Source organism: Physella acuta, unplaced genomic scaffold (genome assembly GCF_028476545.2).
Source record: "Physella acuta isolate Inbredline_101_S28 unplaced genomic scaffold, ASM2847654v3 ptg000592l, whole genome shotgun sequence".
Taxonomy (NCBI): Eukaryota; Metazoa; Mollusca; class Gastropoda; family Physidae; genus Physella; species Physella acuta.
In genome coordinates, this window is record NW_026732111.1 from 653,808 (window position 1) to 667,649 (window position 13,842).

Sequence of the window (13,842 nt, forward strand, 5' to 3'; positions counted from 1 at the left end):
TGTCGACAAAAGAAAGCCACTAATTAAAATTTTTAAACAAACTCAATAATAATCACAATTTTGTACCTCTATTGTATAGTAAATATAAACTAGAACAACCCCACAAAATATATTTTGAATACAAAACATATTTTAGAAAACTATACATAGAACGAATAAAAGCACATTGAACAAGATGTAATTAAACTCAAATCACAAAGTGTCTGACAGTATTTCGTTAACTTCTTCATATTGTTTTCTACGAATTCAAGTTGAAATAATTTTAATTCAGAGCAATTTAATAATGAATTGATGTGGTTTTGTGCAACCTTTGTGATGATGTGGCTTGGCTTTATGCTGGCCACAATGTACGGGCTATTGAAACAGATTAGCCATACTGCATAATAAGCCTTATTTTTAGTATAATTAAGAGAAGAAATCACTTTTTTTAATTTTCTTAGTACGAAATTATTAAAACGAGCTTTTTAGGCACCTCTATTGGATTAATTTAAGATTAATTTAAGAAGGGCAATAAGTCATGGAAGTGTCTTGAGGTTTATCTAACTGTCACAGCTTATGTAGATTTATTGTCTATGCAACTCTGTATGGTAGTTACATTAGATCGATCACCATCGTAGTACATATGATGTGGTTTTTCTCGGATTCTGGCTCCCCCAAACGGCCTGGCTCTCCCCCTCCACCCCCACCCCTATAGCGGGTTCTGGCCGAATGAAAGTTCCACCAGTTGCTGATAGTCTTTGCTACACCAATACAAAAAAATAATATGTTTTTAGATTTATCCCCATTTTTCAAAACAATATGAACACAATTTTAAAAGGGAAACTACTCGCAAAATCTTCTAAAATATATTAAAATAAATAAAAATCTATCTAACGAACAAAAAAAAAATAATTTCATAAATATTATTTTACAATATAATAACATGTACGTAAAAAATTAAAATACAAATTGCATATAACTGTATTTAATTTTTTTATATATATATGTATATTTATTCAAATTAAAGACAGATGTATATATTGCCATAAACAAAAAGCATTAATAATATAACTGACTTTAGTAGTTTGCTGAATCACTTGTCTTGAGATAAATAATCAACAGAATAAACTGTTTCTGTGTTTTTGGTGTTTAGACAGTACGGAAAAGGATAATGAAGGAATCCTAACGGAAAAAAAATGAAGCTAGTAGACGACGTTGTTAGAAATCTGCGCGTTGCAAAAATATTTAGAGAAAATACTGATAGAATAAGTAGTTTGAATTTTTCTGCGAATGGTGAAACGTTGATTACAAGTAGTGATGATGATTCTATTGTTATTTACGATTGCCTGAATGGAACGCCTAAAAGAAAACTTAACAGTAAAAAATATGGAGTGGATTTAATTCGTTATACACATGCACAGAATACAGCTTTGCACTGTTCAACTAAAGTGGATGATACTATCAGATATCTTTCCTTGCACGACAATAAGCATATTCGCTACTTCCCAGGACATACAAAAAAAGTTGTCACATTATGCATGTCACCAATAGATGATGCTTTTATATCTGGCTCAATGGATAAAACAATCAGACTGTGGGATTTAAGGTCTCAAAATTGCCAGGGATCAGAGGCGTAGCGACCCTTCCCGGCGCCCGGGGACATACTTTCAATTTGGCGCCCCCTTGGGAGCAAATTTTCGATTTGCACCCCCCTCGAACTTTTCATTTGCACCCCCCCCCCCTCAAACTTTCAATTTGGCGCCCCCCCCCTAAGGTCGGCGCCCGGGGACATATGTCCCCCCCCCTCGCTACGCTACTGCCAGGGATTGATGCACTTGTCCGGTCGCCCTGTTGCAGCCTTTGATCCTGAAGGGCTTATTTTTGCAGCAGGTGTTAACTCTGAGAGTGTGAAGCTGTATGATTTAAGGTCAATTGATAAAGGACCATTTACAACATTTAAGCTTCCACAAGATAAAGAATGCGATTGGACTGGTCTTAAATTTAGCCCTGTTGGAAAAATGATTTTAATTTCAACAAATGGAAATGTTATTCGTCTTATTGATGCATTTCAAGGCACCCCACTTCAGGCATTTATGGGCTTTACAAATCACAAAGGGATTCCACTGGAAGCTTCATTTACTCCTGATGCTAGATATGTTTTCTCTGGATCAACGGATGGGAAGGTTCATTGTTGGAGTACAGAGTCTGGAGTCAAAATGGCTATTTTACAATCAGACCACCCTGGACCAATTCAGTGTATTCAGTTTAATCCAAAATACATGAAGATGGCTTCTGCATGTCAAAATATGGCTTTCTGGCAGCCAGCTGTGGATGACTGAGTTTTGTTTTTTCAATGAATGGGTGATAGTGTTGTTTCTGCTCCACATTTGATGTAATTCGCTAGACAAAAAGAGTAAAAGTATATTGTGAATGTAACTAGATGAATTATTTGTGTGAATGTTCATTGTATATTTAAATTCATTGGATGATTATTTTCGTCTGTGAACAGCTTCATTATAATTATCATACGTTAATATCATATTAAATTTTTTAAGTTTGTAATAAATGTTTTATTTGTTAGAGCAAAAAAAAATACTGACCCGTTATATGTGTGTGTGTGTCGGCTTATATATATATATATATATATATATATATATATATATATATATATATATATATATATATATATATATATATATATATATATATATATATATATATGTATGTACATATATATATATATATATATATATATATATATATATATATATATGTATATATATATATATATATATATATATATATGTATTATATATATATATGTATATATATATATATATATATATATATATATATATATATATATATATATAAATATATATATATATATATATATATATAAGCCGACGGTATCTATATATAGACAGACTATTTGGAACAGTAGAATAAGAGCAAAACACGATAAGGTACAGTTCTTGGGACAGATACTAGATTTGATTTATCGTAGACGACTTGACAACGACAGTATTCAAATACATCAGAGGTGTAGCGCGTGGGGGGGGGGGGGGGTGCGGACTGCACCGGGTGACACCATTTAGGGGGGTGACACAAAGGCAAAAAATAGCAACATATGATAAAATGATAATTCCACTTAATAAATAAGGGATTAATTCGAGTGTCAAATAGTCTTTTAAGATTTTAAGAGCTGCAAATCGAAAGTTTAAGCGGGGGGGGGGGGGGGGGGGGTGCGAAATCGAAATTTGAGAATTTGTCCCCGGGTAGGGTCGCTACGCCTCTGGGGGGGGGGGTGGGGTGACACCATTAAGTGCCGCACCGGGTGATATCGGACCTCGCTACGCCACTGAAAGACATATACCATAATTAGCAACAACACAACGTGAAGAACATATCACTTTGCTCTGGTCGCCTGGCCCGCCCAATCCTAACCGACACCTCCCTTTTCATCACACCCTCCCCGCCCCCGCAACCCTGGAACCCCATATCATATTGCCCCCATAACTGCATCTCCTTCGTCCGCATGACCCCACCCTTGTGTTGAAATACTATATTATATACTGATGATGATGATGTATTACCAAAATAAATAAAGACGAATGTTACTTAAGCGATTGATATATGTTCTGCAAACACCCCTCATTAACCAGTTATTCTTAAATTCCTTTCTAAACCCAGACAATAACACGCACTCTCATTCTATACAACTAAACCAGCTCATACCAAACGTTGATGGAAGACTTGCCTACGTAACAGCATATCCCCCCCCCCCCCACCCCCTTCATCACCCGCATTACAAAAGCTACACACTTGCCGTTTACTTGGTGCGCAATACTTATTTCTACGAGATTCTATTCTATTTTAAAAAGTTTAAGTAATTAAAAATTGATTAAAATCATGTCTATATCCCGAGTTGCCATTATATTAGAATATTCGAGAAAGTTTAGGGGAGATCACTCCCGTTTTTTATGTTTATATAGATCTATATTCAAACCAAGTATTATTTTCTTTTCTCGAAATTTTTCAACTAATGACGTCATTGACTGCGGCGTGAAAAAAACTCCGAAACAATACATAAAAAGACTTGGTGCGCAAAAGCAAACAGAGAAAACAGAAACTCACTAGGCGCTGGTTTACACGAGCTTTGAACAGACCCACCCTGCTAGGATACTGATATCCATGTGTAACCTTCAGCACCTAAACATGTTGCCCATTCCGGCCGACTGCCTGAAGTTTTGTACCAGGGTGTGAAGGCTAATCATTTATTGTGTACATCGAGCATACGAGCAAGCAGTTTTATGGCTCCTACACATTTTTTAAGGATGATCAACATTTTGGCTCTTGTGTGCTTGGGATTAATCTCGAAGGTTGAAGGTAAATCTGTCTGAACTCTAGACCCATAAATCTATATCTTTGTACTTGTAGACATCAGAAATCGTCACATCCGGTTTGCAGTTAGCATCAACCTAGAATCCGTACTTTAGTAGATCTATATGTAAAACTGACCTAATATCGTAACAAATAAGCATCATAACCCTTTCGCCATAACCTAAATGACTTAACAACTAAAGCACAGATGCACGTGAAGATTGGTCAAACAAACATTAGTGGCCGTAAACAATGCAGACCTCAAGAGTTTACTAAACACGGCCCAACTAATATTAATGGATTGGTCAAACAAACATTAGTGGCCGCAAACAATGCAGACCTCAAGAGTTTACTAAACACGGCCCAACTAATATTAATGGATTGGTCAAACAAACATTAGTGGCCGCAAACAATGCAGACCTCAAGAGTTTGCTAAACACGGTCCAACTAATATTAATAATGGCAAATGAGAGCGTATTGTTCTGTAGCATCGGTCTGCCTGATTGTATGTGTAAAAGCATATGTATTGATATATATGTATAAATATATATATATATATATATATATATATATATATGCGTGTGTGTGTGTGGTATGGGTGTTTGTGTGTTTATGTATGTGTGTGTGTGTTTGTATGTCTGTCGTTACTCGCTGAATTTCCACAGTAGATTCCATCCTATATTCTCTAATGTTCGCTAGTTTTGAGTTTCTAACAGATCAAGGAATTATAGATCTCAGCTGCAGCGTTGGCCAATGACAGTGAATAAACTATAACTAAAAATAGTTCAAATATGATACGTTCACAAGCTCCACATTTTCCCCCACTACAGGGCAAGCTTCACAAATGGGAGTAGAATTTCAGGTACAGTTCCCATACATGCCTGAAGGCCAACCCATTCTTATGATGAACTCACCCATGCTCGACACGTTTGATGTTTATGTCACCGCTCCACTATCGGACCACCCCGTTTCTGAGAGGATATCAAGAAGTGACACCACCACGTCTATTGTCGCCAAAGGAAAGTTCCAGTTTGGGATGACGGTGTTTATGCCGGTGTCGTTCCACTCGGCTGCTAGTTTCCAGGCCATACCAACTTCCGGTTTCGGCGCGGAGTACTATGTTCTGGCACCAAAGTAAGTCTTGTCTTGTTTCGTCACACAATAATTTGTTCACGGTATGAATTGGCCATGTATCAATGTAACAGACGAATTTTTTAATCAGGGTTTATTCAGACAACTTTAAACTTCGGTCTGATTTTTTTTTATTGATATAAAATTTAATTTTTTAAAACAATATTGAAATACAGAATTGTTTTAAGAATAGTGAGAAACATTTTATTGGTACGAGATACGAGAACCTTTACACATATGTTCTCTTACCATAGTGGCTTTACACATATGTTCTCTGACCATAGTGGCTTTGATCATTAGTGCCTTGACCATAGTGGCTTTGATCATTAGTGCCTTGACCATAGTGGCTTTGATCATTGGAGCTTTGATTATTCATCACGCATATATTCAAGTCATCACTGGTTATATTGTTCGCAAGGTTTTTTATCGTTAATATATGAACGCTATTTTAAATTAGAACCATATATTTTATTTGTGAAACATTTTATGTTGCATTATCTGTATTCGAGTTCTTTTTAAAATAAATCTATTAGGCCTATCACCACCCTTTTAGTAGTCTAAAATAACCAAAGGCTTTTAAGCACATGCTAATTTCTATTCATAGAGCTCTACAAATGGCCGAGAAAATTACTCGTGATTAGATTAAACTATAGAATCTAACTAATCCAAGCGATCTGATCTAGAGCTCTACAAATGGCCGAGAAAATGACTCGTGATTAGATTAAACTATAGAATCTAACTAATCCAAGCGATCTGATCTAGAGCTCTACAAATGGCCGAGAATGGGCGCCCCTACTCTACAGACTCTAAAATCCCGACCCCCTCACGTTTTATACCCTGACATCCCCACCCCTACGTTTCACACCCTACCATCCCCATTCTGTATCACATACTCAAATGATTTACGACAACGTTAACTGGTGTTCATTTCTAACAGGACGGGGCCCTCGATTGTACTCATTTCTTCAGTTGAGGAAAATGAAATCAGCGTACATTATGCAGAACACATTGAGCAGCTACAAAGCCAATTCACTGAGGGATTACTCTCTACTATTGCACTCAATAGGTGAGTAGCTAACTTTGTTGCCTGCCCAATAGGTGGGTAGCTAACTTTGGTGCCTACCCAATAGGTGGGTAGCTAACTTTGGTGCCTGCCAAATAGGTGGGTAGGTAACTTTGGTGCCTACCCAATAGGTGGGTAGCTAACTTTGGTGTCTACCCAATAGGTGGGTAGCTAACTTTGGTGTCTACCCAATAGGTGGGTAGCTAACTTTGGTGCCTACCCAATAGGTGGGTAGCTAACTTTGGTGCCTACCCAATAGGTGGGTAGCTAACTTTGGTGCCTACCCAATAGGTGGGTAGCTAACTTTAGTGCCTACTGCTCCGCTCATGATCCGAGAAACATTTAAAAGTTGTCCAAGTCAGCAGAATATACTTGAGTGACGCGATTTATTTTCTCGGCCATTTGTAGAGCTCTAGATCAGATCGCTTGGATTAGTTAGATTCTATAGTTTAATCTAATCACGAGTCATTTTCTCGGCCATTTGTAGAGCTCTAGATCAGATCGCTTGGATTAGTTAAATTCTATAGTTTAATCTAATCACGAGTAATTTTCTCGGCCATTTGTAGAGCTCTAGATCAGATCGCTTGGATTAGTTAGATTCTATAGTTTAATCTAATCACGATTTGAAAAAAAAATATTGGTGTTTTAATTTAAAACTTTTAAACTTAATTCAAATCTGTATTAAAACCAGACGATTTGATTAAATGTATTACAACTAGTCCACTCAACCTTTCTTTCTTTAAATGTTTTGACACATGTTGACCCATTTAAGATTGTGTAGTCAGTTGTTATTGATTAAGTAGTTATCAATCTGAAATTATTTGTGTCGTTTTTTAAAACTCGGGATAAAAGACTGAAATTTGAATTTCCCAACCAGGAAGGAGGCGTACATCATGCAGAACTGTACTAGAAGAACAGTCGGAGAGAAGCATCTCGGAGGTGAGTACTTCACGGGAAATTTAATTCTTTGATGGTAGTGTGAGTACAATGTGTAAAATGTAGGTGTAATGCAGGCAAATGACTTATTTACTTATTTTTGTGTGCAAGATTGTGATTTGATTTAGCTGACTTTTAATTGTTCCTGTTACGGACATTTTTGTTCGCGAATGAGATTAGCGTACGTCGCTGTAATATTTCATTACGTGACATTGATAAACACGACTACATCAACATATTGTTCTTGTTGTGCATCTATGTGTAGTAATCTTACTAGATCTATGATGAGATGTGCATTTTTTTTACCTCGTGGACAGTCATACCCCAGACAACTAACAAAGTTGACCTACTTTCTTCTTAGCAATCACACCAGCTAAAATAACAGCGTTGTATTCGTTTGGCGTTATTGTTGGCACTTGCGAAGAATACGAATTTGAATCAGAATGTCAGAGAAAGAATGTCAAGACCGCTGGCGGCGTAACGGCAGGTAACATACACAAATATACACACACATACACACACATTTATTTATATATATATATATATATATATATATATATATATATATATATATATATATATATATAATTAAAATTAAAATTACTTATTTAACTGATGTTTCAGAAATGCTTATCCCCTCAAGAACTGGGGAAAAACAGTTTGTTATACCTGTTACTATTAACGAAGAAACACAGGTGATAAACGTTGCTGTTGGACGTGTTTTGGAGGTGAGTTGTTGAGCTTCCTTACACTCGTCAGGTGGGTTGTTGAGCGTCACTAAATTAACTAGGTACGTTGTTCAGCTTCACTACATTCAATAGGTGAGTTGTTGAGCTTGAGTATCTGGCATGTCTATAAGACACGCTGAGCCAACCCAGCTCTAATGAGTAGCTGGCATGTCTATGAGACGATCTGAGCTGAGCCAATCCAGCACTCAGAGTATCTGGAATGTCTATAAGATGCTCTGAGCAAACCCAGCTCTAAAGAGTATCAGGTATGTCTATAATCGCGCTGAGCTAACCCAGCACCTAAGAGTATCTGGCATGTCTGTAAGACGCTCTGATCTGAGTTAACCCAGCACTAATTGGTATCTGGCTTGTCTACAAGACACGCTGAACCAACCCAGCACTGGTGAGTATCCGCAGGCTTTTGTATTACTGACTTCACTGGGGTAAAAGTATTCCTGCATCACTTACTTCATTGGACTCCTACCGGTTACCATCGATTATCAATGCGAAAAACAATTATATTCCGCAGGCTTCATTAAATCATCAACGTGCTTTGTCGGCTTTCTAAAGATGTATTGAGTTTATATTGTCGCCTTTGTTATATAATCAAATTTGTCAAAATATTTATATCAGTCCGTTTTCTTTGTCATTTACGTCATCTGGTCGTTTTTTGTCAAAGCACTAAAAAGATTTGGTTGTATTTATACCTTTTCAGTTCTCTTGGTTTCCTTAAACTTTCTTCTACTAATTCTCTCTAGACCCCCCCCCCCCCAGGAACAAAGGGCTGCAGCAGTAGCGTAGCCAGGATTGTCTCATGGGGGGGGGTTCAAATTTTTCGATTTGCACCCCCCTCAAACTTTCGATTTGCACCTACCTCAAACTTTCGATTTGCACCCTCCCCCCTCAAACTTTCGAATAGCACCCCCCTAATGCTTTATATATATACCAAGGGGTCTATGTGGGTGCTATGACCCCCCTGCCTACGCCACTGGGCTGCAGACCACGTCCCGACATGATTAGGTTTTGGGCAGCTCTCAATATTTGCTCCCATGTTCGCCCTGTAGCCCTCGCCTTTATTTCTATTGTTCTTCTTTAGCATATTATCAATTTGTCTTCTCGCACATAGAAGCCTATTTGTGGTCATTATCTTATAAGCCTTTTTGCTGTCGTTATCTTATAAGCCTATATGCTGTTGTTATCTTATAAGACTATTTGCTGTCGTTATCTTATAAACCTATTTGCTGTCGTTATCTTATAAGCCTATTTGCTTTCTTTATATTATAAGCTATTAGCAGTCTTTATCTTCAAAGGGTATTTACTGTCTTTATCTCATAAGCCTATTTTCTGTCTTTATCATATTAGCCTGTTTGCTGTCTTTATCTTATGTCGATTTAATCTTTAATATATGCATTAACTTGTCGTCTTTGTAACTATCATGTATTTTGTCGTTTTTGTAAATGTCATGCATTTTGTCGTTTTTGAAAATATGTATTTTGTCGATTTTGTAAATCTCATGTATTTTGTCGTTTTTATAAATATGTATTTTGTCTTTGTAGTCATTATACATTTTGTCTATTTTATAAATATCAGTCACCTCGACGTGTTTGTAGTAGTGACCACCCTCAGCCAGAGAGAGAAAACAAGAATAGAGCTACGTTTAGGGTGGGTGGATGGGAGCTAAATTTAGCGGGATGAAGAAAGATGTTGTATTCATTATCCTGTTGTTGTCCTCGTGATTTAAATACAGGTTTAAACAGAATCTGCTTGTGTGTAAGATAGAAAGCTCTGATTGTATGTAAGATAGAAAGCTCTGATTGCATGTAAGATAAGAAAGCTATGGTTGTATGTAAGATAGAAAGCTCTGATTACATGTAAGATAAAAAGCTCTGCTTGTATGTAAGATAGAAAGCTATGGTTGTATGTAAGATAGAAAGCTCTGCTTGTATGTAAGATAGAAAGCTCTGCTTGCATGTAAGATAGAAAGCTCTGTTTGTATGTAAGATAGAACGCTCTGATTACATGTAAGATAGAAAGCTCTGCTTGCATGTAAGACAGAGAGCTCTGCTTGCATGTAAGATAGAAAGCTCTGCTTGCATGTAAGATAGAAAGCTCTGTTTGTATGTAAGATTGAAAGCTCTGCTTGCATGTAAGATAGAAAGCTGTGTTTGTATGTAAGATAGAACGCTCTGATTACATGTAAGAGAGAAAGCTCTGCTTATATGTAACATAGAAAGCTCAATTTGCATGTAAGAGTGAAAAAAAAAAAGAAAATAAATAAACAATAGCAGACTTTAATGACGCGAGCTAGGCATTACTCAAAATAATCCAAGACAGAAGAGAGGTATAATATTATAGGTCAGTTAGGCATTGGTCAAGCAGTACCAATCAAATTGCCCGACAAATTAGAAAGGTCACGTGTGATGGTCAGCTGATCAACACTAGTGTTAGTGGGGGGGGGGGGGTGTGTGGTCGGTCAAGCGTGTGAACATACATCAGGTATGTAAGCAGTTAGGCATAAATATCGTGACTAGATAGCTGAAGTAGACTAGCATAGACTAGCTAGGATGTAAGTGTCATAGTAGAAGTAGAGTGATTATAAGTATCTAGAGTTGTGTATTTAATTAATACAATTAGAATATCTTTTAATTGGATGTGTGTCAGTTATTAGCTCCCACTGTAGAGATTCTGGCACAAACACTTGACCGAGTAAAGATTGAGCCGTTACCGACAGAATATTCGATACACGGTTTCAGATCAATTTACATTTTTTTACAGAACTCTGAGGGATCAATTACTCGCATCAACGATGGGTTAGATAACGACTGCGATGGTTTTGTTAATAAAGAAAGAGCGATTATGAAAGGTACTATAAATATACACTGTCTGTTTATTCATATCACTATATAAACATCAGTTAAATATAATAAATCAATATATATATATATATATATATATATATATATATATATATATAGGGACAAGTAAACGTACAATATACATTGACATTTATATATACAATAACATATACATATACATATTTATGGTTGTGCTTTACTTGCTTGCCATTTACATTTGACCTGTAATATCTCATAGCATGGCCCTTGGGCATTTTGTTTCTTCCATGGAGCCAAAACAAAGTTTTGAAGGTATGCATGCAATTCATAGATGGTTGGTTGAACGAATGGATGGACGGACGGACGGATGGATTGATGGACGGACGAATGGACGGATGGACGGACGAATGGACGGATGGACAGACGGACGGACGGACTGATGGACGGACGGACGGACTGATGGACGGACGGACGGACTGATGGACCGACGGTCGGACGAATGGACGGATGGACGGATGTACGGACGGACGGATGGATGGACGGACGGACGGACGATTGGACGGGTGGACCGACGAATGGACGGATGGACGGACTGATGGACGGACGGACGGACGGACTGATGGGCGGACGGACGGACGAATTGACGGACGGGTGGACGGATAGACGGATGGACGGACGAATGGACGGATGGACGAATGGACGGGTGGACGAATAGACGGACGGATGGACGGACGGACGGACAAATGGATGAACGGATGAATGGATGAACGGACGGATGGGCGGATAGAATGAATGGGGTGAATGGGTGGTGGGTGGAAAGTTAGGTGGGTGGGTGACTGGGAGGTAATGTAGGAGGTTGGGTGTGTAGATGGCGTGGACGTTGGGTGGATGGCTGGCTGGCTAACGTTTAATATTTATATTCCAGATTTTTTTAGTCCTAGTTTTATTTTCTTCAACTTCAACAACAACCGCCGCAGAAGTTCCACCAACGGACGATCAGTGTGAAAGATATAAAGCTGAGTATCCAGAGTTGTTTGAACAATACACACGTCCGTTAAGGGAGGAAAAAGAAAAACGTGAGCAGGAAAATAACTGCCAAAAAACCTGTGGCCCCTCCGAGATTTGCTTGGCACGCACCACCGTTGAAATTGGCCTGGTCGTCTACGTCACGCTAACGTTCTGTGGTAAGTCAAATTTCACTTGTATAATTAAAATATTAGTTTACATAATCCAAGACTATATTATACATTATTTTTTGTTGTCTTAATTGTTTTTTACAGCAGGAATCTACATGGAAGTGTTACGACGCCGAGGAAATGCGTTGCTTGCTGAGATTATGTCCATCGAAGCCGAAGTTGATAAACACACGCCTCAACCTGAACATATGTCCGAGGACCAAGCTCTGTAATGTATTCTCATTGGTTAGCATAAGATAACTTAATAATTCACATCAACTCTTTTGGAAAATTACATCATAGAACAAAAATATTTACATGAACATCAAACATTTTTATTTAAAAAACGCCACAATTATTTTATCAACTTTACACTTCTCTTTTGATATAAATAAAAATGAATGATTGCAATTTTATACAGTTGTCTTTCTGTTTGTTTTTCTTTTCATTATTTTTCTGTTTGTAAATACTATGACAGGCTTACAGTCGTGTTGAGTACATGACACGCGAGTTCATTATTTGATATTTTACATGTGTCTAACAAAATCCATATCACAAATAATTGATTAGAGTTCACACGCACACATACACACGCCCACATACACACACCCACACACACACTAGCACACACATCCATCACAGATATTAAAGTAATATTATCCACATTCTAGGGCGAAACTTTGGGTATCGGAACTATTTTAACGCAATTACTACTAAGCGATGTTAATAAAATATATAGGAAAAGACAAAAAAGTAAAACTGCCCTTTATACACAATATACTGTCGCTCATTGATTCCAATGTTCCTAGATTTCCGACTCTACCCACATACGTGTTCTGTGCCATTGGAGAAGGGAGGGTAACACCACATTCAACATTTCAAAACTTAGGGCAATAGGATTCGTCAGTAAATGTGGAGAGCTTATACACGTATTCATGTGTGGGTAGCATATGAAATGTATTAAGTGAGGACAGCATAATATAAGTCTGCATGTTTTGTTAGGGGTCGGCGTGGTCAAGTCGGTAAAGCTCATGGTTGCTAAACCGAAAAGTATCGAGTTCGAACCCTCGGGCAGATGAGGCTCGTTAGCTGAGGACAGCCACTCATCTAGGAGGGACAACTCCAAAATCAAACAACTGCTGCCTTGTAGTTTGTTCTTGGTTGGACAAGGGCTAATTGACACGTATCATTAATTGTGATGGAGGCGTGGTCGAGTCGGCAAAGCTCATGGTTGTTAAATTCGAAAAAGTCTCGAGTTCAAACCCTCTGGCAGATAAAGGCTCGATCCCTTCCAACACTAAAAATTGAGAACGAAGAAGAAGAAGAGTTAGCATACAAAAGTGTGCAAGTGTGGATGGCGACATTTTTAACTGTGCATCACAGATTAGTAAAGATGGGGCATGGCAATAAAAGAAATAATTTCGAAAAGCCCCCTCCAGAAATCTTCCAAAGAACTCCTCCACACTACACCACATTTAGGTCTAGCTTAACTAGTTGTATCTCCACACTACACCACATTTAGGTCTAGCTTAACTAGTTGTATCTCCACACTACACCACATTTAGGTCTAGCTTAACTAGTTGTATCTCCACACTACACCACATTTAGGTCTA

The 13,842-nt window shown here is 37.8% G+C and overlaps 2 protein-coding genes across 4 annotated transcripts; both read left to right on the plus strand.

The window, feature by feature from the left end:
• The first annotated feature begins 1,145 nt into the window (after positions 1–1,145).
• On the plus strand, positions 1,146–2,556 carry LOC131947333 (WD repeat-containing protein 82). Its single transcript, XM_059308522.1, has 2 exons — positions 1,146–1,610; positions 1,803–2,556. The coding sequence occupies exons 1-2, from the start codon at positions 1,176–1,178 to the stop codon at positions 2,316–2,318; spliced, it is 951 nt and encodes a 316-aa protein (XP_059164505.1). The 5' UTR covers positions 1,146–1,175; the 3' UTR covers positions 2,319–2,556.
• Positions 2,557–4,155: 1,599 nt separating this feature from the next.
• Positions 4,156–12,644, plus strand: LOC131947334 (uncharacterized). Of its 3 annotated transcripts, XM_059308523.1 has the most exons (11): positions 4,156–4,368; positions 5,193–5,496; positions 6,431–6,559; positions 7,434–7,495; positions 7,854–7,979; positions 8,117–8,220; positions 9,811–9,882; positions 10,996–11,083; positions 11,314–11,366; positions 11,980–12,238; positions 12,335–12,644. In XM_059308523.1, the coding sequence occupies exons 1-11, from the start codon at positions 4,293–4,295 to the stop codon at positions 12,460–12,462; spliced, it is 1,401 nt and encodes a 466-aa protein (XP_059164506.1). In that variant the 5' UTR covers positions 4,156–4,292; the 3' UTR covers positions 12,463–12,644. The 3 variants fall into 3 exon arrangements, with proteins under 3 accessions (XP_059164506.1, XP_059164508.1, XP_059164507.1); XM_059308525.1 differs by lacking the exon at positions 6,431–6,559; XM_059308524.1 differs by lacking the exon at positions 9,811–9,882 and having other exon boundaries at positions 4,157–4,368.
• Positions 12,645–13,842: the final 1,198 nt, after the last annotated feature.

Coding starts and splice junctions, on each gene's coding strand:
- LOC131947333 (XM_059308522.1), top strand. CDS start 1,176: ATGAAGCTAGTAGACGACGTTGTTAGAAATCTGCGCGTTGCAAAAATA. Junction 1,611..1,802: donor AAAATTGCCAGGGATCAGAG/GCGTAGCGACCC, acceptor CGCTACTGCCAG/GGATTGATGCACTTGTCCGG.
- LOC131947334 (XM_059308523.1), top strand. CDS start 4,293: ATGGCTCCTACACATTTTTTAAGGATGATCAACATTTTGGCTCTTGTG. Junction 9,883..10,995: donor AGAATAGAGCTACGTTTAGG/GTGGGTGGATGG, acceptor ATTTTTTTACAG/AACTCTGAGGGATCAATTAC. Junction 11,084..11,313: donor AGAAAGAGCGATTATGAAAG/GTACTATAAATA, acceptor AATATCTCATAG/CATGGCCCTTGGGCATTTTG.